Source organism: Zosterops lateralis (assembly GCF_965231275.1).
Source record: "Zosterops lateralis genome assembly, chromosome: 2".
Classification (NCBI taxonomy): domain Eukaryota; kingdom Metazoa; phylum Chordata; class Aves; order Passeriformes; family Zosteropidae; genus Zosterops; species Zosterops lateralis.
The window spans coordinates 66423391-66449266 of NC_139763.1; the positions used below are offsets into that span (position 1 = coordinate 66423391).

Here is a 25876-nt window from a genome sequence, read left to right on the forward strand (position 1 = left end):
TCAGTTTCCTCAGTTACAGCTCAGAATTACATCTTTCATTTACTGTACAAGAGGCTTTGAAGGACTGACTAGTAAGTACAGAAAGGTACGCATTCAAATTTTCAGATAGTCTGAGATTTTGATATGATATGTAATAATATATTACATAAAGCTCTGAATGAAGGCATTATGTAACAGTACTTGTTATCAAACTAATACTGCATTTGATTGACTGCTTTTTAATCAGAATGTGTACTAACACAGCTTTTTTTTTTTCAAGACAAAAAATGTTATTCCAGGTTATAGGCAACTGCATTTGAAACTTTCATCAACTTCACTAGTTACACAGCTCATAGCTGATAACTGTGAGCACATGGAAAACAAAGGAAAGCAATGCAGTTCTTATGGGAACAGACAACAGCTTCCTCTGAATAAAATCAGAATAAAGATTGAATAAAACCACACGCAATGATCATGACCCCTGGATGCCTCAGCACTATAAATACTAAACCATAAGTCAAAGTCTAAACTTCTCTAACTCTCTCTGTTGTTGTGTCAGCAGAATAAAATGTTAAGCCTTCTGTAATAAGGAAGAAATTAATCACTTGGGGATTAAAAGAAATTATTTATATGGTTAATGTATGGTACTGATTTGGGTTCCTGAAGCTGGCAGCAAAAGCTGCTGTTCTAAGGGGGGTGGTACAAAGTTTCAGGTTGATCTTGTGGTTCCCTCCCACCACCTTCTAACATGTATATAAATTGTCAGCTCTCCAGACCCCTTGCCAATTCTCTCTTCTAGACTTGCCAGAAGCAACAGAGGACTAAAGATGAAGATCTTTTTTTTATTCACCTTTTCGGCTTTTTTGTTGTCTGCTGTTGAACGAGCAGCTGCTTATGCTCACTATGACAAGATTTTAACTCATAGTCGAATAAGGGCACGCGACCAGGGGTAAGTAACTGGCTTTTATTTCTAATTTTAAAGGAAGCTTGTTAATCTTTATTCTCCTCTTTTTTTCTAGCATTACATTACATGTAATGTTTTACTGTAAATTTTTACTGTCGTTCAAGTAGAAATTTCTTTTAAAATTCATTTTACAAGAATTGTTCCTGAATAAAAAGCTTTTCACAGAGTTTTAAAAGGAGACAGAATACTGTTAAACTTCATAAAATGGAAAGAAATCAAAGATCACCACTTCTCAATGGATAAAATGTGATTCAGAATCACCAAAATTAATTTCAGTTTATAGGTATTATAACGGGATATCAGAAATGTTTAATGTATGTTTTCAAACTTTTGCAGAGTTGATAGCTATCCACAGTATTTACTCTCTTTATTCCATCCTGATGAAAATTGTGAACTCTATTTAAATGTTTCCTTACATAGGAATATATACTGGGAATCCTTTGTGAAACTTCTGTTTCCACTAGAGCAATGCAGCCCTGCTCAGCAGGGCTTCCAAAAGGCAATGCTTACAAGCCAGGCTGCTCGGAGACATGGAAATAATTTGAACAGCTGGTGTCAGGGAAACACATGTGCCTAAAGATATTTTCCTCTAGTCTTCTTAAGCAAAAAACATTCTGTGAATAAGAGTTGTTTACCATCCTATCTTCCCACTGCCTGCTAACACACACGCTTTTCAAAGGTTTTTAGCTTTTCAAATAAAAAAGCTCCCTGGCTTTCCAGCAATGTAAAGTATATATTTTAACTTCTAAACTGATGAATTTTTTAAATTGCAGAAGTATAAAAATTAGAGATAAAATGCCTTTGCTCCATGGAATTTGACCATAAAAAATTCATCTTTGTACACCACGATGCTAAGGAATTCCTCCTCTGAAGTCTGTGACTCCTTTTATTGACATGCCAATTTACCCTTTGGTCCCCAGTAATTCCCAGAATGTTTATTTAGGTGCCTGCGGTACTCCAAATGGTTGGTAATCAAAACAGCTGATTGATTTACAGAAGACAGGGCTTCCTTCTCCATAAAGAACAAGGCACTTTTCTTCCCCATCTCCCCATGACTTTCAGCTGCACAGATGTGTAAAAGACAAAAACTTTAATGAAAAGAGCCTCATGGTATTCCCTGGTCCCCGGTGGCTGGTAATTCACTTCACAGGGGGAAGGGAGAAATGGATATCGAGACTTGCCTAGGCATGGCTGGTGATCACTGCCCATCAGAGACACAGGGTCAAAACAGAATGAAGGGGAAGCTTCTGTCACTGCAGGGAGGGTGGACTTGCCAAGGATTCCAGCTGGGTAGTCCCAAGAGCTTCCACTGTGGCTACTTCAAAACACACCTGTCCTGAGAACTGAAGCCAGATGTTATTTTCTTACTCGACAGGAGTGAGAATTTGCTACTATTTGCTACTATTTCAGGTAGAATTTTTCAGGTACAAAAACTTATTTTTAAAATGTTTCTCACTGCACCCACAGCCCAAACGTCTGTGCTCTTCAGCAAGTTATGGGAACAAAAAAGAAATACTTCAGCACTTGCAGAAACTGGTACCAGCAAGCTATCTGTGGAAAGAAAGCGTAAGTATGCTCTGCTTCCAAACTATTCTCCATTGTTTGAGATTGCAGACAAACTAACTGTTTTTAGTTTATATTAGAATCTTTACTTCTCCTCCAGGTGGCATTGCAATACTGACTTCCCCTTTCCTTCTCTGGGTACACTGCAAATCATCCAAAACACTTCACCTTTTCAGTAAAGTCTGCCATACTACTGACAACTTTGGCACTAAATTTTATTCTACCACAGACACATTGGGAAGAAGGGTATTTCCTGAAAATGCTTACAGTGGAACATGAATATTCTCACAGGCAGTTTTGGAAAGCGACCTACTTCTGTGGTTTTATTCCTAGACAGATATCATGTCTTCCCATGAAAGAAAATCTGCTCTCAGAATGAATCTGAGGGAATTCATTATTTTTTCCAAGCTCTAGAAGCAAAATATGTTAAGCAGTGATAGAAAACTTCATGTGTTAGGAAAGATAGTTTGAAGCAATAGGCAATTTAGACTCATTGAACTGAAGTCACATGGAGACTTAGTTCTCTTCATGACCAGAATTTAGAGGAATGTTAGTTGTAAAACATTAGCTGTAAAACATGTAAACCCTTGTGCTTGCCCCCAAAGAGTCTAATACAGCCAACCAGAGGAGGACATAGAGCAGTGAGGCTGGGTGGATTTGGTCATGACAGTCTACACAAAATCGTACAAGAACTCACGGAGCAAGGCTAGATGAGGAAAAGAATGTGTGTGAGAATAAGTTGAGTCATAGAACTCCTGAGGGTTGTTTGAGGGCTATTTGTGGTTATAATAAAGCATCTGTTATGACTTAGTCTTAGCCGTTAATTAGTTTTTCACTCTGCACACTAAAACCAGACATACAGACCTAAAGCCTAAAGAGGTTACTCCAATACAAATGCTAATGCAAATGACAACAGCTCTTCTCATGTCAATATCTCCACGTTAACAAGTCGTCCCTAACTTATATCTGTAAAATGTTGAAAGTTTTTATTATGTGCAATTCCCGTTTACAATGGGAGTGTAACATACAAATTTCCTAAAATCAGCATTTGTTGGACCAAAAGTCTTTCCACTGTTTCTCAGCAGTATTTTGTCTCCATGCCAGCAAGAAGTAGAAACAGATGAGTCACAGAGCTGATTTGAATAAACTGAAAACTGGCTCTATTAGCCAAGAATAACAAGGATTAAGGTAGTGCTGTTCTGTCTTTTTCCTTTGGAATATACTCCTTTGGATGAGGTCAGGACAATGTTGTACTAAAAAAAAAAAAAAAAAAAAAAAAAAAAAAAAAAAAAAAAAAAGAGACAGTAACAGCAACAACAATAAACCTTAAAAAAAAAAAAAATTAAAAAAGCCCAACCAAACAAATATCCACCAAGACAAACAAAGAAACACCCCCCTCCCAAACCTCAAGAACACAACATTGGTTTCTTATCTGAATAATTGCTTTCTTTCTTCTTTTGGCCACATGCTTATACTGAGCTAGTAGGGATGCATGTGAGGATAATTTCTGGTCTGGTCTGAGGTGGCACTTCCCCTGTGTGCTGTCCCTACACACAGGTGGTGTAGATACTGAGGAACTGCATCTTCCAACAAGTTTTATCTGGTTCTAATCTCATTGTAGGATGATGTTCCATAGAAATCTCTCTTCTCCTATCCCACCTTTCTTACATTTTGGGCACAGTTAAAGAACCTTCTAACTGCAGAAAACTGTAAGAGAATAATAAAATGAATAATATAAGCAGGAACTTGATAAATGAAAAGAAGCCTGGGCTGTGCATAACAAGATATGTGGTAAAAAAGGCACTGATCTTGTAATACTTGGCTGAAGAAGCATTTTCTTCTTAATTATATTCTTCAGCCAGTTTTCTGTCTTTCATTAATTGTATCATTGTTGGATGTGGTATGAGGATGAAACTTGCCATGATGATGATGATGACTTAGCTGCCTCTTTCCTTTTTCCAAAAGCTAATTAAACTGCAATTTTTCATAGCTTCCCATGGGATGAGGGGGAAAGATTTTCTACTTCATGGAAGGAAAAAATATTTTCTCATGACAAAGCAGTTCACACAGTTGGGAGAACGTTTTGATTCCTATTCTGCTACACTTTTTTTTTATTTTTAAATTAGGTAGTCAGATTATTATGGATTTTTTCTTAAAAAATGGCATTTTATTGCCATCTGGCAAGGATGCAGGAAGGACTAAGAGTAAAAGGCTCATCATTAGTGTAAAAATCTGTAGCCTAAATTGTATGCTATCCATGCATTCCCAAGAACTAGCCTTGAGTGTATTGCTTTGAAGAAAGAAAGAGATGTACTAAAAGAACTATACAAATACTTTCAATATATGGCTTTTCAGTTGAAAATATGCTCATGGCAGAAGGGTGAATATGTCATGTATGTACATACATGTCAGGGAATGGAGAAAAAATATTTTGTAGAATGGAGAAATAAAAGATTGTGTTGAAAAAAAAAATCATCTTCACCAGCGCTCTTTCATGGAATTATAATCCTCACTTTTTCAATCATGCTGTTTATTACTATTTTTCTTCCAGCCTGCTTTATTTTGGAATCTCTTGAAGTAGTTTGAATGTTGAAGATATTAACTCTAACTTTTCATTTGAATAAACTGTTTATTTTAATGTGGTTGTGGTTAACTTTTTGTCAGCTTTAAATTATGAAACATGAGAGAAATTTACTCAGCTGCCACCAAAGCTTCTGAAAATTAAGAGCCGGACTGCAGTGGTTAAAGACACAGTAAAAACCTTAAAGAAATTAGAGTTCAGAACTTTTGAACAGCAAACATCAGCCACACCTATAAAAATAAATCTATTATGTAAAACAGTGATGTCATTGTGGTGCACTGTATACTGCACAGTGTACCATCATTTGAAAAATAATACCTGAAGTTTAATGTATTAAATTTCTTCCAAGGAGCCAAAATTACCTCTGTGATAGCATCAGTGAATTTGCATTTTCATGTAAGAGAGGAGAATTTTTCAAACAGGTCAATAGTAGAACTCTTATTTCTGTCTATTAATTAAGAAGACATTATATATTATAAGAAACACAATGTTAAAATAAACATTGCATTACAGAATCATCATTCAGCTCTGGTTTGCTGTTATGTGTAGCTTATGTATATTTGAGAATGACAGTATTTTATTGAGATAATTATATAACATTTCCTGGGCTCCGTCAATGCTAAAGTTGTGATGTGATGACATGCTTTTTAAACTCTGGTTTTGATTTCTTGTATTCTGACTTTCATCCTCACTGCATTTACCTGTGAACTTTCCCTTGTGTCCATCCATCCAATTTTCAGTGACTTCCTTCTCTATAACCAGTTTTATGTCTGTTCTTAATTAGTTCTCTCCCTCATTCCTGAGCTTCCTCAAATTTGTCTTTGAAAAACAGAGCTCTCTTATCCCAATTTTTATCACCATACCATTCACAGGACCTTCTCTGAAATAGTGTTAATTCCTATCACCAGTATGTAGGTGACCTCATGTAGTTCTGTCGCTTTAATTTCTATTCTGTTCATTGAAATTTCTCATTTTCCTTTACAACCCTTCATCCAAGATATTATTTTAATGTCTTCATCCTTTTTCCCTCTTTTTTCAATGTCAATCTGTCCAACACACAATAGATAAATAAATGTTCTTCAGCTGCCATTGTAGTCACATCATCTTTTGGTAACTCCACATAAGTACCATAAACCGACCCATGTTCCCTCCCAATTTCCCTCCCAGTGCTTAAATTTAATGATGGCAGTCATTCTTTAAATTAAAAAACTTTGCATTTAGTAAAATATGACCAATCTGTAATCATACAAAAAAGGCTGAATGACAAAAAAGGCTGAATATCTGGAGAGTATGTGCTAGCAATTAAAAATCGATAATAAAAATTAAATTAGACTTAGCTAAAATTAGTTTATTTCTCCTGTATATTATTTATTTGTGCTTTTGTCTATATCCCACAGAACTGTGTTATATGAGTGCTGTCCTGGCTATATGAAGATGGATGGTACGAGGGGATGTCCTGCAGGTACAAGCTTATTTTCTTATGGATAAGTCAGCATATGGAAAGAATTACAATTACAGCAGAGTTTCAAAGGTGGTCAGCATGAGAAATGATTACCTCTTTTTAAGAAGTGCTGCCTAAGAATGCACAGCTTCATTTGCATGCAGCAAACACAGTTAAAAATCAGTTAGCACTGAATTTGATCACAAAGTTTAGGTTGAATTTCCAGTCTCCTTCTGGATTCTGGATTGGTGAGAATTGGTAGTATCTTCAGTTCCCAAACCTGCCAAAGAATAACTTTAATTCCTATTCCCATCAGATCCAAGACTAGTCTAAAGCATACTGGTGTGGTCAGAAAGCCAGGACACAAGATGGAGCATATCTAAATTTTGTATTTTCCTTTATCTGAAAAAACTTGAATCTAATTTACCTAAAGTGTCTTATTGCCTTTATCAAAGAAAGAGTGCAAATGAAGACAGAAATTCTTCATCTCTCCTATTTATGCTATTCTGCTTTGTAAAAATAAAACTAATTGCAGCAGGAAAGGGTAGCATGAGAAGGAATACATTTCATAGTTTTCGATCCCTATATCTGAAATAATCCTTTTATGTTTAATAATGCATAGTAATTTTGTTTAGATAAATTAATCTCTCTTCAGACGCTGAGAGAGTACGATGAGAACAATCACACAATAGAATCACTTGTTCTTGTCCATAACCAAAAAAAGAGCCAAGAACCATTAGACTGCATGCAAATGTATCACTTCTAGATGTTTAAAATTAGGAGAGATGAATGTTGTTCTCATGTAGCCATGTTTTAACTGTGAAACTATGGGCATTCTTACTCTTTGGATGGATCAGCATATGCATAAACCAGACACTGGAAGAAGAGTAAGAGGCCTCATGAAAATAATTCTGATCCGTCATGACCCAATGAGACCCACTCCATTTTTTTGTTATTATAAATGGATAGCCTCTCATTAATACAAAATATAATGGCTCTTCTAAAGGAAACTTTATAATATTCAGTATTGTTTGATTTAATTTTTCATTAAGAAAAACACAAAAAGCAATAGCAAGCAGATGTGCTTAGATGATTTTTGAGTTATTGACAATGGAATTTTTAATCTAAACACGTTGTTTAATACTGACTTAAACAGTTTCAGAACTATTATGCATCCAAAAGACACAAAGAAATTTTGATTGTGATAAACTGAGGGACTGAAGAGTTTACAATATTCTTACCTCATGTTTATTTTAGTTGCTCCTATTGATCATGTATATGGTACCCTTGGTATTGTGGGAGCTACCTCCACACAGCAGTACTCTGACATATCAAAGCTGAGAGAAGAGATTGAGGGACGAGGATCATTCACTTTCTTTGCACCAAGCAATGAAGCCTGGGACCAATTAGATTCAGTAAGTGTGTGTATATGTGTGTGTCTGTGTTTCTGTGTGCAAGTGCATGAGTTAAATATTTTAGCTGAAGCAGCTAAGCTGGGATAAATTAGATTAGAAATAGTGTCGAGATTTTAGACATAGAAGGATATAATACAAGTAATAATGAAATAATCTACATGTTTAACATATGTTTCTGGAGCTAAAGAGGCTGGGTTTACTTTCAGAAGTACTAAGCAACTGTAATTTCTTCTTATTTAAACATTTGCTTGGCACATATTAGTATCGTTAATTTTATTGACATAGTTTCAGGGAAACTCCTAGGAATTCCAGCAGCTGCATGGTGTGTGGCTGCACATTTTCAGTAATTTCAGGTGTCCTTCTTTTAGCAATGATTTTACTAAATTTTTAGTAATTCAATAAACATTGAATTAAAGCTCCTCCAATGACTTGTCTATGATGAAGCCTCGTTTTCCATTTGTGAGCAAATCAGATTTAAATATCATTTAAGTAGAGGCAGATTTATAGGCATCAAAGTTGTCTTCCCTAACAAATGCTGATTGTGTTGAAAACATATACTAAGGTAAAACAATACATTTCTGAGTGGAAGAATGTTTTGAAGCTTCTAATTAATGGAAGTCCTTTTTTTCTTCAGGAAATTCACAGGAATTTGGTTGACAATGTAAATATTGAACTGTATAATGCTCTCCACCACCACATGTTAAACAAGCGAATGTTGACGAAAGATCTTAAGAATGGCATGACCCTGGTGTCTATGTATAATGGCCAGAAATTGCTTATTAACCATTATCCAAATGGGGTAAGTCTATTGTCTTTTTCCTGCTAAGATATGTATTTAGTTGTAGTCTTTATTTCCTTATGCAACTAAGAAAATAAATTATCAAAGGTTTACCGTCTACCAAGTCAGTTGCCACTGACAAAAATAAATATTCTCTTGAAGAATGTTTGACTCCTGTGTAGACTAACCACTAAGAAAGAATGAGTTAACCTTGTGCTGTTTAGAAATCAAAGTTCAAATGAAAATGCACTTTCTTCATAAAAGACAAAGCCTTTTTTGGTCAAAATACACGATCATAATAAATTTGACAGCAAAATCTACTATTAATTTTCATAGTTTTGCTAAATAGCATCAAATCAGATCTTTTATTTGAATTTGAGTGCATGGTAGGAGCATTGAAAGTTGTAGGAAACATATATCCATTATTTGGGTAGAAAAAAAAATAGTTTGTATAAATGCTATAAACCTCCCAGTTAAGTCACTCATCTTTGTTGTCTTAGATGGAACAAAATGCTTGTTTATCTACAGGTTGCATTGCTAAAATACAATCACCATATCATCCAGATAAGAAAAAAAAAAAAAAAAAAAAAAAAAAAAAAAAAAAAGAATGATTGTAGTAAGAAATTAAACATGAATATGAAATCAAGGTAACCTGATTAAATCTGCTGCCACCTTCTTAGAAGTTTAGTCAAAATTTCAAATCTTACTAAGCTTTACTTCAAATTTTGAAAAAAACAACTGAAATAACAGTGAATGCACAATGTACAGTACATACATTGCCAGTCTGTGAGAGTCAGATTCCAAGGTTGTGATCAAATTAATATTTAATATTTTACTGCTTGATTCTTCAAATATAGGTTGTTACTGTTAACTGTGCCAGGATTATCCATGGCAACCAGATTGCTACCAATGGTGTTGTCCATGTCGTTGATCGTGTCCTGACTTCTGTTGGAAATACCATTCAAGATTTCATTGAAATAGAGGATGATCTTTCATCATTTAGAGTAAGTGGATAAAAATAAACACTCTTCTCTGTTTATTTAGGGAGGGCTTTTTTATTCCTTTTTTATGTGTTTATGATACCTGGAAGTAAGAAAGCTCAGCTCAGTAAGAGAGAGAAATAAATTAAATTAAGAGCTTCAGCTCTTAATATTGCAAATCTAGCTATGAAAAAAAGGCAATGTCAATAGGACAAAATGTGTCCCTGTACATAAAATGTGTCTTCTCTTCAAGCACTGAGAAAATGAAATGTGAGCATGAAGTTACAGTGTCCGGTGTTAGATAAATAAGAACAATTTCAAAATGGATAATAAAAAATTGGTAAAGACTCCAAATAAATTTCAGAACCTGACTCACAGGAAGTTTTAGAGCAGCAGTAGATGCACATAAGAATGATTTTTCTTGCACAGAGGAAGTATGATTAGAAATTATCCAAGTTTCTATTTTTTCCATCTTCTGAAAAATGTGTCTGCACAGTATAATAGGATTTTCTGCTGCATATTTAAAAAAATATGCCGCTGGTTTGCAAATAACTATTGTTCTTTTCCATTTTCCATTTCCTTAATACATGCAAAAAGGAATTTTAAATGCAGAGGCATAAAGGTGGAGAAGATCTCTGAATCACTCATATCCAGTTCATGATAGTTGCAGGCAATAGCAACATTTAATCTCTTTTAAAAACTTAATATAAAACCCAACACTTTCTAGTTTTTGGTTAAAAAAGCAAATCCTCTGTTGACTAATTTTTTCATCTTTCTATAACATTCATGGCCTATCTTTTTAAAACACTATTATCTCAGTCCAGCATTCAGGTATCACTGGCCAAGAGGTGAAACTAGACAGATAATGTATTTTGGTAATATTTCAAATAATCAGCATTAAAAGAAAAAATTATATTTTAGGCTCCTGCCATTACATCAGGTGTCATGGATATTCTTGGAAGACCTGGTCATTACACGCTCTTTGCTCCTACTAATGAAGCTTTTGAGAGACTTCCAAGGGGAGTTTTAGAAAGAATCATGAGTGACAAGGTGGCTTCTGAAGGTATTTAAACTTTTTTGCAAATGAGAAATATGTATGAGTGGATCAGGAGGCAGAAAATACATTATCCTTGGAGGTCTGGAATTAAGGACCTCTACTGTCATGTGTGTAGGAGGAATTATTTCTTCTGTGTCTAATTTTTCCACTTGCATAAGGAGAGAAAGTTACTGAAATGTTAGTCTCTAAAGCAGTTTAAAGGGAACTGTGAAAATATAGGCACATTTCTATATAGTTCAACTGCATATATCTGGTAGACATTCCTGTCCCTAGAAATTCAGGGCTATCCAAATATGAAATTCTCTTATACCTTTGCATAGCCCATGGAGTTTTGTATTCATAGGTCCTTTTGGAGCATATCATATGCAGTTGCCAGCAGACTGTCTCATAACCAATACAGTTTTAATAATATGAGGGATGCCAAATAGTTTTGACCATAAATGCTATTTAGAGGCTTACAGTATAATTAAATTTAAATAAAGCATCTGTGAGTGAAATTAATTACAAATAGTGTAGCTGGAATACTTTATTCCACTCCTATATGTGGATTATAGGTACAGGAATATGTGTCCAAACACCTACACCTATTAAATTCCTGCTCTTTTCTCTGCAGCTCTTGTGAAGTTCCATATATTAAATACTCTCCAGTGCTCAGAAGCCATCACAGGTGGAGCTGTCTATGAAACCTTGGAAGGACACACTGTTGAAGTTGGTTGTGATGGTGAAAGTCTGACTGTGAATGGAGTGAAAATGGTGAAACGCAAAGATATTGTGACAAGCAATGGTGTCATCCACCTCATTGATCAAGTCCTAATTCCTGATTCTGGTCAGTGATGTGTATGAAAATCTTGTTGCACTGAAGATACTTTCCATAACCTTACCCAGATTACCTCAGATTTATAGTTCTGGATAAGCATGGAGAATCCAAATCAAGAATAGGAAGATGTGTGTTAAAATAACTTCTCTGAATTCTTTATTTGCAGCCAAACAAGTCATTGAGCTTGGAGGTGCTCAGCAGACTACATTTACAGACCTGGTGGCACAGCTAGGACTGGCATCTTCTCTAAGGCCAGAAGGCCAATACACTCTCCTGGCACCTCTGAATGGTGCTTTCTCAGGTTAGTAGCCCTAAAAGATTATCAAAATAAACAAGAATTTATACTACCCTGACAGTTTTCTAAATAACTCCCAGTATTTGTTCTCAGTCTCACTGCTAGAGCATCATAGACAAATAGAATGACTTCATCTTTTCAAATTACATACCTCATAGAAAGACAAAACAAGCCTAATCAGACTGCATAACTTGTTTTCAGTCATATAATTTGCAAATGGACTAAAATAAGATACAAAATATGCACAGAAAGATTGTAGGAATGACTCTTTTAATGAAGAGCCAGTTTCCTTAATGCTTACGTTACTTCCATTAAATTCAAAACTTATTAAACATATGCAGTGGTTTAATTCCAGTCAACAGCTAAGTACCACACATCCACTTGATCACTCCCCTCTTTCCTCCACTCTGGGATGGGGAGAATCAGGTAAAAAAAAGTAAAAAAACCTCATAGGTTTATATAAGAACAATTTACTAAGTGTAACAAAGTAAAATAATATTAATAATACTAATATTATTAATAGCAATAAAAATAAATAAATAAATAAATAAATAGAAGATAATTAAAACCTAAGAGAAACAGGTGACACATGATACCCACTACCAACTGACCTATGCCCAGCCAGTGACTGGCACCTCCCAGCCAGTTTTCTCCAGTTTATATACTGGGCATGACAATTTATGGTATGGGATATCCCTTTGGCCAGTTCGGGTCACCTGTCCTGGCCACGCTCCCTCCCAGCCTGTCGTGCACCTGCCCACTGGCAGAGCATGGGACACTGAGATGTTCTTGGCTTAGGGTGAGCACTGCTCAGAACAGATCAGTGTGTTATCAACATTGTAGTTATACTAAACTTATACTATTAACATTATACTAAACCCAAAACTCAGCACTGTAGGACCTGCTAGGAAAAAAATTGACTCTATCCCAGTTAAATCCAGGAAATATAAAAAAAAATTTCTCAGTACATTAAAGCAGAGAGAAACTGATACAAATATACCATAAAGCATGTGTTTGTATATTTGCAGAGATGACCTCATAGACATCTTGCCTGTTATCAGTGGAGTCTCACTACCACAGAAGCAAATTTGGATAGATTTTAGGTTCACATGTAGAAAGGAGTAGATCTAATGCAAAGTATAGCAGTAATTCAGAAGGTGGAGCAGGCCCACATATCAATCATCAGATATAGTTACAGTAATTAATCATGGCTCTGTCAGAAGATCTTGGCTGAATTTGAGGAATGGTCAAAACAATATGCCTTCTGTATACACAGACTTGTCCATGCTCTAACTCAAGCATTTTATAGAAAGGTTCAGTATTTCCAGCGTCTTTTAACTTTATTTGAATAAAAATTCACTATATAAATTACTATACGTTGATATCTAAATGACTTTGTAGATGACACCTTAAGGCTGGATCAACGTCTTCTTAAAACAATCCTGCAGAATCACATTATAAAAGTGAAAGTTGGGCTCAATGAACTGTACAATGGACAAGAGCTGGAAACAATTGGAGGAAAACTACTTAGAGTCTTCGTGTATCGCACGGTAAGTCTTTCTAAAAAAATGCACCCAGCTATGAAAATGGAGAGTCAATAAAAGCCAAAGCTGAATGCACTCCCCACCATTTACCATTATGACTATCTAGCAAAAAATTCTTAAACTTTTAAGATAGCAGAAAATGAAAATCTGATCTTTCTCAATCTGAGCTTTGTTTGCATGGAGAACTCTTTGGGTCAATGCAACAGAACTTCAAACTGGGTGCTCAGCTGACTACAAAATTTTAAAGTTCATTTTTAGAACTAATTAGGAATATTCTCAAGGGAAAAACGCACACAAAAAATCATTTCAAAATATTTGCACCATTCTATTTTATTCTAGATTTTACTATTTCTGCTTTCTCAACCAATGCCAAATGTCCTGGCAAGAACACACAATTTGACTGTAGGAAACACATATGGTTGTTATTTTTAACATTGTGTAAACAGCTACACTTGTTTCTCTTTCAATAAGGCTGTGTGTATTGAAAATTCATGCATGGTCAGAGGAAGCAAAGAAGGAAGAAACGGTTTTATTCATGTCTTCAGACAGATCATCAATCCAGCAGAAAAGACATTGCATGAAATGCTGAGAAATGATAAGCGTTTTAGGTGAGTAGCAATATTGACAGAACTGAGATTTTCCTGCAGAGAGTACCTTTACATACAGCACAGCTGGTCTGAAAAAAAGTTTTGTCCTGTGAGCATGTGATTTGTTGAGGTTTTGAGAGCAGGGATGGCAAAGAAGTGTTTATTACCTACACAAATAACATAAAAAGAAAAAAATGTGGGGTAAGAAAGTGTTCTCCAGCTGTATGCTGAAAAGGCTTCCACACTCTGTGCTAGAATGGTTTTTTATGGCGGAAAAGATTGTAAGACACTAGAATAAGAGGAATAAGAGGACAGAAGGAATTGAATGATACATCCAGAACTATAAATGCAATAGACTCTGTAGTTTTAATTAATGAGGGCTACAATTCCATATAGATGCAGCAGGATTGTATACCTTTCCAGTACTTATTTCTGTCCTTTTTCTGCAAGTATCTCAATACTCCTAGAGCAAGAACTATCTTTTGCATCCTCCTTTTATCTGTTTGATCTGCAGGGGTTTTTATTTGATGAATCCTGCTCTGATCCAGGCTGCCAACAAATTGTTTTCAAATAGTTTTTCCTCTATCTGCTACTTTTAAGACTGTCTTTTCCTTTTTTTTCTTTTTTCTTTTTTCTTCTTTTTTTTTTTTCTTTTTTTTTTCTTTTTTTTTTTTTTTCTTTTTTTTTTTTTTTTTTTCCCTCATTTTCCTCTTCCACTATCTTTATTTCTGGGAAACAGTGAAAGTGTTTGAAAACTGAAACACTATCAAAAATTAAAATGGGCAAACTAAGTACCTGGACCCAATTATAGTCACCACATTCCAACAAAATGTATTTGTGGTCTGTCTGTTCATTGTAAACAGCATTTTCCTCAGTCTGGTGAAAGCTGCAGATTTGGATGATGTTCTGTCACGGCCTGGACAGTGGACTCTGTTTGTCCCAACTAATGATGCCTTTAAAGGTTTGACTGATGATGACAAGGACATACTGATAAGTAAGTAACATAAAAAACCTTGAATTATAAGCAAAGTAAAATTATTGGAAAAGAGACTAATGCACCTCTCACACAAAAGCTGTCTGCTGAAACAGTTTATCTTTTGCATAGAGGAGGTTATAGGAATCCCCTAAATTATTTTCTTCTTGGGCATAGAGAAAATGTCTTTTTGGAAAAACTACTTTTTAAAAAATGCTTTTTAAAATTTAAGTTTCACTCCTCAATATGTTATTGTGTTGCTTCCATTATTTTTGTCTTCAATTCAGAACTTGAAGTTGTCCAATGCCATATTGGACTAATCCCATAGTTAACAAGACAATTTTATTTGCCCTTCTGCTTTTCAAGGGGCTTTATGCACCATTTTTTCTATCATTGTGACTCAGTTACTTAATGCTTTCATTGGCCCTCATAATATTTTCACAAGTTTTTGGGGTTATTTTTTGGTTTTGGGGGGTTTTTTTGGTTGGTTGGTTGGTTGGGTTTTTTTGGGGAGTTTTTGTTTGTTTGCTTGCTTGTTTGTTTTTGGTTTGGGTTTGGCTTGGTTTGGTTTGGTTCGGTTTTGTTGGTTTTTGCTTTTTTGTTTTGTTTTGTTTTTGTTTTTTTGCCAGGTTACTTTCTAGAATTCTGTCTTGGTTTTCTTTTAAATTATTATGTTACTTTCTCCATAAATACTAAGGCTTAAAGTATATAACTTTTAACAAATATAAAGAAATACTTTGTTTATCTGTAAGAAAGATACAAACCAAGGATTATTTTAACCAGTAACTGTAATGGTATAGTTACAAATGTAATCTGATAGTTTGTACAAAATCTTTGAAGCGGCCATGTTTAGGCTTTTTCTGTAACTTAATGTAACTTATGAATGGTCCAGTCACAAAATATCAGCGCTAATTTTACTAGGAAGAAAAAGATCATTTAATTGGATTTCATCAGTGAAGTAAGTAAGCAGTAGTATCAGTGTTCAGAGCACAAAACACAGGGAAAAAAAGGAAAACGTTCACTGAAAGAAACGTCAGGGAAAGAATACGACCAGACAAGATTCCCATTGCAGTTTCATCAAGGCTGGGGCTCCTAACAACAACTAATATCAGAATGTAATTCTAGTATTAAACTTAGAATGGTCAATATTCCATGTGATGGCAAACAGATATCTTTTAAAGCTTCTCTGCTTGGTACTCTGTCTTCTGGGGATGTTATGGTTTTTCTGCAGCCCATTCTACGACTCTAAACCTCCATAGACTCAGAGAGTCCTATCAGGATATTAACTTGGGCTAGAGAATACATTTCTTTTTAAAGACAGTCTTGAAAATATTGCATTTTTTCTTCTTTTCAACCCACATAGGAATGTCATTTTTGAAATATGGAAATCATCCCTAAAATAGGGTAGTTTCCCCTTTCCCAACTTGTCCAAGCCACTTCTGCCCTCTGTAAGAACAGACAAGCCCAATACTTCTAATTGCTCCATTGAGCCCTTTAATGTTCTATGTAGAAGGTTTCTCATAGGATTCTGTCATTATGTTCTGAGTACCTTTTTTGTCATATAGTTGGGCTTTTTCCCTTTGTCATCATCTTAACAAATTCAAATTGTATGTTTTCATGGTATTTTCATACAAATTGTGTTTCGTTCTAGTGGAAATGTATGTGAATCCTTTTAATTCCCTCAAAGAACTACCCCCTATCACGTAATTTTTATTCCTACTTTTTTATTTTTACTTAGGAGACAAAAATGCTCTCAGGAATATTCTTCTTTACCACTTGACACAAGGAGTTTTCATTGGAAGTGGCTTTGAGCCTGGTGTAACAAATATTCTTAAAACCATCCAAGGAGGCAAACTCTACTTGAAAACAGTTAAGTGTAGAAAATATCTCCCTGCTACAGCTTTGTAACAGAGATTTGATATTCCATGTCTATCCACATTATAGAGTGGCATGCATTTCTCCAAGTGGTATAATAGGGTTTGGGTTGTTTTCTAATGTCCCTGATAATTTGTGTTCTCTTTTGATCCTTTACCAGGTGAACGATACTCTTCTGGTTAATGAACTGAAATCAAGAGAATCTGATCTCATGGCAACAAATGGTGTCATTCATGTCATTGACAAACTCCTGTATCCAGCAGGTGAGTATTATTTCATTAAATTTGTACTCACTCTTTCAAGTCTGTTTACATGCTATGTAACTGCAATAACTTTACAAAGTTAATAAAGTTAAATTTAAAAAAAAAAAAGTTAAAGACACAATTCTTATGAGGGATTTGAAACAGAAAATTTACCTCAGTGCTCATTTGTGGAAGAACCTTGCTTGAAATCTTGGCAAAATTTTGGAATTTTATGAAAGTAAAGTGTATGAAAGACAAGACTAGCCAAAGACTACCTTTTCTGCTGATATGGAATAATATATATTGAGTACATGCTTGTGTGAGTGTTTGAGAAGGATTGCATCTCCTGGTCACTGTAAATCAAAGCAAAATGCATAGAGTTGTACATTTCCTCTTACATGCCTGTTTCTTTTGTCAGAACTGCCTGTTGGAAATGATCAGCTGCTCACAATACTGAAGAAGTTGATTAAATACATTCAAATTAAGGTATTCTTTCAGTAATTATTGCTGTCTCTATCTGGCAGGATCTGTGAAACAGAGAACATTATAAGTCATAAGTGATTCTCTGGTCCTTTCTTTCTTCAGTAGACAATACTTCAATACCTCTCAGTTACCCAAATATAATCATGAATGATACCCTGAACTCAACAGTTATAATTTATGTTTTTCATTCCCAAATAACTGTAGAATATTTGCATTTGGATAACTTCAGTGTGAACTGGCCCAAATCTGCTCTTTAGTTAATTTTATCACTCTTGGAAAACGAATCACTTATTTGAAAAAAAATACCAGTGATTTAATTTGTATGCCATTAAAGCCAACAGCATCAATAACCTGTGAAGAAAAGTAGGCATCCTTATCAAGCTCAGCTATCCTCTTGAGATTATATTCTCCCTCAACAAGGAATGAGAGAACCTAGACAAATAGCATCACATAACTTTTAGGTCAATGAAGCAATGAATCCTACTCACAAGGAAACTATAAGGCAAGTGCTACTTTTTCAAAAAGTTAAACAAATTGCTTTTCTGTTTTTATAGTTTGTTCGTGACAGTACCTTCAAAGAGATTCCGCTGACATTTTACAGTAAGTTCATTTTAAATACTTCCAGATGGGTTGGATATTGTTTTTTAAGTGGTGCCAATTCCAATTTGGAATTGTACATCTCTTTTTCAATGAAGAAAGCAATTTCTGGGAAAGTAAGATGTGCCAGTGAAGAAAAGGAAGAGAAAGACTCAAAGTAGAATGTTTCTGGCTGCTGTGCTACTGTATTTTTCCCTTTCCAGATGTGTGACTGGAAAGTAACCCTGAAGTAAGCTGTTCAAACTCTTGGGGTATACAAGATACATATGGAAAAGATTGTTTTTCAGCTTTTAGCCAAGTTTCAGTGCTTGGAGCATAACAGAGTTGTATCTTCCTCTAAGATGTAGCATTGTACTGTACTCACTCTTGAAGATGCATCATTGACTGTGCACTAAGATGCTTTCTTTTTCATAAATATTTCCAGAGGGACAGTGTCCCTTTAGTCCTTGTTTCCCATATGTGCAAACATGGGGTTTTAATGAGAGACAGTTGTTCAGAATATTTTCTCTTTAGGGAGTAAATGTATAAAAAAATAACCCTTTTAGCTCTCTTGCAGCCTTTCTCAGGGTTTGCATTTAATTTCTGAATATAGAGTATGTGTTGAAACTAGCTGTTAGAAGACAAAGATCCTGCTGTAACTTTGTGAGCCAATATAAATTTAGACAAATTATTAAATTCCAATGGAGTTCTACCCATATTTCACAGTGGAAAGTGAAACCATCACATCAGACTCTTGAAAATTGGGAATGGACATACTGAAGATAAAAAAACCTTGGAACAAAAAACTGAGTAATTCACCTTGATGACAAGTTGAATATGAGTCAAGAGAGCCCCAGCAGCCAAAATAGCCAACCTGTGAGCTGGGTCCTGAGGTGCATCAGGCACAGCATTGCCAGCTGGGCAAGGGAGGGGATTGTCCTGCTCTGGGGTGGCCTCACCTCAAGTGCTGGGGACAGTTTTGGTCCCACTGTTTTGGAGGGTGACCAAAATGTTGAAAGGTCTTGAGGTCAAGACTTATGAGGAGGTATTGAGGTCGCTTGGCTTGTTCATTTTGGATAAGAGAAGGCTGAGGGGTGACCTCATTGCTGAGCAGTGACCCCATTGCAACCCATGCTCTCCCAAGAAGGCCAGTGGAGGATGTGCTGGTCTCCTTTACGGTGACCAATGATGGGACATGAGGAAATGGAATGAAGCTGCTTTGGAAAAAGTTCAAACAGGACATTAGAAAAAAAATCTTCACCCAGAGCGTGGTCAGCCACTGGAACAAGCTCCTCAGGAAAGTGGTCACAGCACCAAGCCTGACAGAGTTCAAGGAGCTTCTGGACACCACCTTTGGTCATATGGCATAGTCTCAGGTAGTCCTTTCAGAAGGAAGTTGGACTTGATGATCCCTATGCATCTCTTCCAACTGGAGATACTCTATGATTATCTTAGGCCGGTGAGAGTAACACAGGAAGCAATGCCTGTAAAAATTAAGCTAGAGAGTTCACTGTGGACATCTGGAAAGCTGTAGCTGTAGATTTAGTTGAATGAAAGACTAGGAAGACTGGAACCTCTATTAGTGTGGGCTTCTCCAGTGGATGGGTATGAATCAAATCACTATCAGAGGTGTTCAATGAATATTTGAGTCTGTCCTGGGTGTAGAGGGATAACTTGATCTCCCAAGGGCATATTTTCTGTGATGTTCTGTCTATAGTTCTGAATGCCAGAAGGTTTCCTGTGTGTGCCTGATCAGTTCCCTGATGAAAAGGGCAATAATCAGGCAGAACACATCAGGGAATTGTGCAAAACTTTGTGTGGGTAATTGTACAAGCCCTCTCTATTGTGTACCATACATCACCATGGGTACCATGACCCATGGGTTTCATAAGGCTCAAAGGCAAATCCATATCCGTAGACTGTCTGCAGGTGACCCAAGTGGATCAGCATTTCATACCCAGAACCAAGATTCATACTCTAGATCCTTTTGAGTCGTTATTCCACTCATTAATATCTATGATTTTATCCACATCCTTATGAGCAGACCGAACCTAACTGATTATTGCCTCAAAGAAATTGTAAGAATGGAATGCACTGTATATTCCATTTTCTATATTTTCAGAAATTAACATAATTGAAAGCAACGTCCAGCCTATCATCACAAAGGAAGGTAAATGAGGCCTGTGGTATATATTTTTCTGCATATGTTCATATACATATTCAGAATATATATATTAAATATATTTCTTTAACAGGATGCATTTTATTCCTAGCAAGTCCAGGATGCTAAGCACTTTGCTGGAAAAGCAAAGATACAAATATTGCAATTAGAACTGACTGAAATATTTTGTATGAAAAGATTACCCATGGTTTTTCTCCCCAAATTAGTTTTATGCTTTTTCAATGGTTATTTAAAAGTATCTTAAATAATCTTTTTTCAAACCATTGATTTTATCCCCTTTGTTTTTCACTAAAGACATTTCCTTTTTTTGAAAAAGTTAAAATAGATATTTTAAAGTAGACGTGTTTCTTATACTTTGAAGAAAAAATAATAGTTCATTTTTCTATAATTTTCAATCAGTTCTAACTACCAATATCTGTTTGATGCCTGAAAATTATATCCACCCAATCTTTGGCTTTCTTTATTTCTCCATACAGAAGCATGACTTAAAGATTAGTAGTGGGACTGAAGAGAAAAAAAATGTGGGGCTGGGGCTGCTAAAATCACTTGTGATTTATAACTTAAGTAAAGCTGATGAGATCGAGCTTCCTGTTGGAATAAAAATGCTGAAAGGGATTTTTTTTTTTTTATTTCAACTGAAAAAGGCAGTTTAAAATGTAATGCAAATTTTATCCAAACTGCTTAATCAGTGTTTCTGGGAGGACTTCCTTCCAGAAGAAGTCACAAATGCTTACTTTTTCAGGAGCTTGTCTGTGCTTCATCCCATTTAGGATTAGAGGCCATTTAACATGTATGCTGATCTTTGTTGCCCAGTCTCCATCATTAAATCAGATCCACAGTGCAATATAAATGGATAGATTATTTCATAATGTAATTCATTCAAGCTATTTTAGAAATCTTCCTATGGTAAGGGTGAATCACTCTCTGAAAGTACCTCTTCTGCTCTGTTAATGCCAGAGACAGAGTACATAGTTTAGGTGATTTACAGGATGTTTAGAAGCTGAATATTAACTGAAATAAAATTGTCTTTTAAAGAAAAAATGACATGTCTGAGCACTTGTATAGTCAAATGTAGAACTAATTTTATTCACTAACTAGAGGAAAAAAAAGTCAGTGAGTATTGGAGGCCTGCTCCTTTCCATTTTCAGTACAGTATTTCTGCTTTGGGACACAATCCAGATAATGTGGAATCTCTGGCCAGTGCTGCCTTTCTGCTTATAATTGATTCAGATATTGAGCAAATAAAACCAGTTCTGTCACTTCTGAGCTTTCTCAGTAACAGTAGTGAGTGGCAGATGGCATCAGAACTACCTAAATCCACAACAGTCTGTAAATAAAAGCTGCCAAAGTTAAATGTTAATTTTTGTCAGGAAGTTCTACTAGACCATGATGCAAGGGCGATTTCCACTAAAAAAAAATTACATCTCTCTCTGCCAAGTTTAGAGAGGGATGTGTGTCTTTTCCTGTCTTAGTGTTTTCTGATTGTGTCGTGCTTCCATTTTTTGTACCTGGGCATGTTTAGGATTTAAAAGATTAAACAGATGTAAACGGTTAAATCCGACTGAAACCCAAGTCTTACCAGATAAAATATTCAAAGGATTGATCCTAGACTAGGCAATATAGCTGGCTATACTCTCACCTTTTGGTTTGCACACATCTGCTGTATCAATCACGTGAAACAGTGCAGTTATTGAGAAATGTGAATATAAAGCATTTATAAACATTCATAGATAAAACTTTTACATTATTTCATTTATATTCATCACTGGTATCAATGTAAATTGGTATTTAATGGATTCTCAACATGTAAAAAACTCCTCTAAGTTTAAAACAGAAGCACAGGAATGAGTCTTCTAAGACAGTTTCTTTAAAATATTTATAAATAGTTTTTATTCACACCTGTTAGAAAATAAAAGAAGTGATGGCTTGTGTGGCTGTTTAGGACTCAGAATAGATTAGTAGAGGTCTGTAAGAACAGGGAATCTTTATGATTCTATCATATAATCTGCAACAAATAAATGAATTATTTACCTCTAAATTCTAATTTATGCAATCTTTTTATTATTATTATTGAAGGTAGCCTAAAATGACCATTTTCAACAATTAACAGGAGGCACACATATTTAAAAGATGTTGTTAATTTCTGATCAGTAATTATGGAAAAAATCAATTCACAATCAACTTGTACAAAAATTCATATAAAGATATCTAAGGGATTTGTAAGGAAAGTAAAAAAGATGGATTATGCTAAGTTTCTGCCTCTGAATAAGGAATAAAGAAAGTTTGTTTTACAGCAGCTTATTAAGTAGAAGGAGTCCCACAGCACTCATTAGAGAAGAACCATATTATTACAGCTAATTGATGGTATGTTCCTAATTTACTCAGTATCTCCTCCTTTAGCACGTCAGACAGAGATGCATTTGGATCAGCATAATCAAGATGACCTCATCCATGATAATGATAGTCAGTAATGCTGATAAATATGCTTACAGCCATTCCAGCTGATCACAGAATTTTGCTTTTTGGTTTGTTTTTTTTCAAAACTGTGTGAACACTGGCCAAGTCTTAAATACGAAGGGGGAAAAAAGCAATGTAAAAAACAACTCAAAGCAAAAAAGAAAAGAAGCTCCAAAACAACAAATAAAAGAACCTCAAAAGCAACAAATAATAAAAATAATTTAAAAAGTAAAGCTCTCACTATGTAGATTGCACGCTGATCACTAGTGGAGCAATAGCTATAGGACTTCTGCAAAGATGCAGAATAGCCCTTTTACCAATATATATAGAAAAAGACTTCCTATCCTCTGTTGAGGATCTGATTTATTGCCTGGAACTTGTCAACAAATATTAAAAATATCATATGTAGAAAATAAATAAATAAATAAATAAATAAATAAATAAATTACAGAGTAAGTGTATGGTGGATCTAAATTAAAGATCTTGTGTAAGGAAACACAAGACTGTACAATGTTGCCACAAATAACCTCTCAAATTTAAACATCCCTCCCTCTGTTACAATCATTTGGTTTATCTAGAGAAGGGGGAGAAAATTCAAGTTTCATCTCATCCCCATGGAACACTAGAAGTATTTTAAGACTGTTCGTAACATGTTTTTTTCTTTTTCCTATGTCACAGACCCATCTATCACAGAGCTCACCAAATTAATTGAAGGGGAACCTGATTTCAAAATAGTCAGGGAAGGGGAGACAATAACTAAAGTGATTCATGGAGGTTGGTATGCTTTCAGCAACTCAATTTGTATCAGCATTCACTATTCCCCAGCAGTTTATACCTTTATCTAGATGATTCATGTTAGACAGCTGTTCTGTTTTTACAAGACTTTTGTGAAGTGCTGCAATTTTATTGTATTATATACTTTTTAATTCTCATGCATTTCAAAAAATTGGGGTTTTTTTCCCCTAGTTGTGTTCCATAGCTGCAGCCAAGACAGTTTAGAAACACTCTGCATACTGACATACATCTCAGTCAAGAGTTATTTGCTCATTGCTGTCCTGCAAACAAATGTGTAGAATGTGATTCTGTGATTAAAAGGCAATTTTGTCAGAAAGGTAAACCTTGCCTTCTCCCTGCTAAGGGCATTGAGATGTTCACATCCAGGATGGATTTAAAGGAAAAGCCATGCGATCACCTTAAATTTTGAGTAGATTTATTTCCTGGTCTCTGAACATTTTTATTTTTCATAAAATATTCGACAGTATTTCTTTCTGTGCTTCAATCAGTTTCCACATCTCAAAAAGAACACTTGAAAGATCATCACTTGATTAATGTCTTGAATTTAAAAATCCTTGTAGAACCAGTTATTAAGACATATACCAAAATCATTGATGGACGACCTGTGGAAGTGACAGAGAAAAAAGTGACAGAAGAAAGAATTATTCAAGGTAAATTAAGCTGAGATATTAATTCTTAGTAAAGTCCACATTTGTATACAAAAGTAACATATCTTAAGATCTGTCCTAGTGCCTAAACTGCATTTCCTTGACAGATGAATTTTCCCGAATATTTCCTATTGTCTCTGTAAGGTTGGCCATGTGTCCTACAAACACATACACATAAATGGCAACAATATTTTAACAGCATACAAAACTGTGAAAATTTGTCTTCTTTTTCTAATTTTTAATTTCATATATTTGCTAAGTGTCCACTTTTGCAAGCTTCTTGCTACCATTTCACAACTTGGCTGCTTTCATCGTCTTTTTGTCCTCTGTCTTGCTTTAGAAGTAAACCTTTTTTTTTTCTGAACTTCTGGATTATGTATCTCCAGGAAGGTTTCATTTTACCAAATGTAGATGTTTAATGTATAGATACGTACTTTTGCATGTCATCCCAGGCTCCCCTGACAGTCATTTCAGAAGAAGATTTCTATTTCTCTGTATGGTGGAGACTTGAACTGGCATCCACAAGTTAGACACTTGGATACAGCTAATGTAATATAAAATCAATAGGCATTTGCATCCCTTGAGTTTCTCACACAAAAGCTCCCAAATTCCTTGGCCAATTTCAATTGTATTTGACCTATTACAGAGCTATTTCTTTAAGCATCCTTAAAATTGATAAGTGGAATGAGACATATTTAAGCATAGTATGTATGGAGTTCTCTATTGACACTTTTTGATCACCTTGCTTAAATATCTGTTTGAATGCTGCCATTAAAATTCTGTCTGCTAGAGAACTTGTAAGGAAAAGACAGTCTTATAACAACATATTGGCTTAGCTGTAAGTCCTAATATTCAGTTTTTTTAGAAAATATTGAAATTCAACCAAAGTCATTTGAGAAAGAGAGAAACAAAAAATCATGATAAGGTATTACCATACAATCTTTTACTACAATGAAAATAACTGAATGAAAGGCATTAGTGGTTTCTGAATAAACCTGGGACTATATTTTGGCAGAAATTTTAGGGGAGACAAATAAAATATAATTTTCTCAATTCCCGGATTCAAGTTTCACTAATATCCCACATGAAATGGTAAATATAATGTAAAATGCCAGCATTTCAGACCTGTATCTCCTGATTTTTAACCTTTGGAAACTGATAAGAAATCTCTAATGTAAGGTCTTCAAATTACTCATAACAATAATAAAAGCGGAAAAATGTCAATTTGCAACAGGCAATTCAGACTTATCATGGACTTCAGAAATATCTGATCAACAACCTAATACAACAGGGTTTAAAATTGTGTCTTAATCTAAGAATGTAATCAGGTATTTAGTCTAATTATGATAAATTTGCTTAATTACTTTAACGACAAGTTCTAACTACTCATTTTAATGCTCTTACAGTTTGATTTCTGAAATGGTAAAAAAAATGAAAGTTATATAAACAGATTACAGCATGTTAACCATGGAATCACCATAGGTATTAAATAGGAAAAAAGAATTTAAAGGACAAACCTGTTATATCTGATAAAAGCCACCATCTCACAATTTTTTTTCCAGGTCCTGAAATAAAATATACCAGAATTACTGCAGGAGGTTCAGACAATGAAGAGAAGTTAAAGAAAATCCTTGAAGAAGGTTGG

General features: G+C 35.0%; 1 protein-coding gene across 5 annotated transcripts in view; it reads left to right on the forward strand.

Annotated features, from left to right (window-relative positions):
- The first annotated feature begins 779 nt into the window (after nucleotides 1–779).
- POSTN (periostin) overlaps nucleotides 780–25876 on the forward strand; it is a 31530-nt gene continuing 6433 nt past the window's right edge. For 4 of the 5 annotated variants that reach the window (XM_083855577.1, XM_083855573.1, XM_083855574.1 and 1 more), the window contains exons 1-20: nucleotides 780–928; nucleotides 2411–2509; nucleotides 6485–6549; nucleotides 7786–7943; nucleotides 8578–8742; nucleotides 9579–9725; nucleotides 10623–10764; nucleotides 11372–11584; nucleotides 11742–11876; nucleotides 13272–13420; nucleotides 13886–14022; nucleotides 14865–14995; nucleotides 16713–16843; nucleotides 17010–17112; nucleotides 17510–17577; nucleotides 18129–18174; nucleotides 20273–20320; nucleotides 23468–23563; nucleotides 24145–24234; nucleotides 25794–25871. In XM_083855577.1, the coding sequence (XP_083711703.1) occupies nucleotides 807–928; nucleotides 2411–2509; nucleotides 6485–6549; nucleotides 7786–7943; nucleotides 8578–8742; nucleotides 9579–9725; nucleotides 10623–10764; nucleotides 11372–11584; nucleotides 11742–11876; nucleotides 13272–13420; nucleotides 13886–14022; nucleotides 14865–14995; nucleotides 16713–16843; nucleotides 17010–17112; nucleotides 17510–17577; nucleotides 18129–18174; nucleotides 20273–20320; nucleotides 23468–23563; nucleotides 24145–24234; nucleotides 25794–25871 (2323 nt within the window). In that variant the 5' untranslated portion in view covers nucleotides 780–806. The remainder of the gene's footprint in view (nucleotides 929–2410; nucleotides 2510–6484; nucleotides 6550–7785; nucleotides 7944–8577; nucleotides 8743–9578; nucleotides 9726–10622; nucleotides 10765–11371; nucleotides 11585–11741; nucleotides 11877–13271; nucleotides 13421–13885; nucleotides 14023–14864; nucleotides 14996–16712; nucleotides 16844–17009; nucleotides 17113–17509; nucleotides 17578–18128; nucleotides 18175–20272; nucleotides 20321–23467; nucleotides 23564–24144; nucleotides 24235–25793; nucleotides 25872–25876) is intronic. The other variant, XM_083855575.1, reaches the window with a different exon arrangement.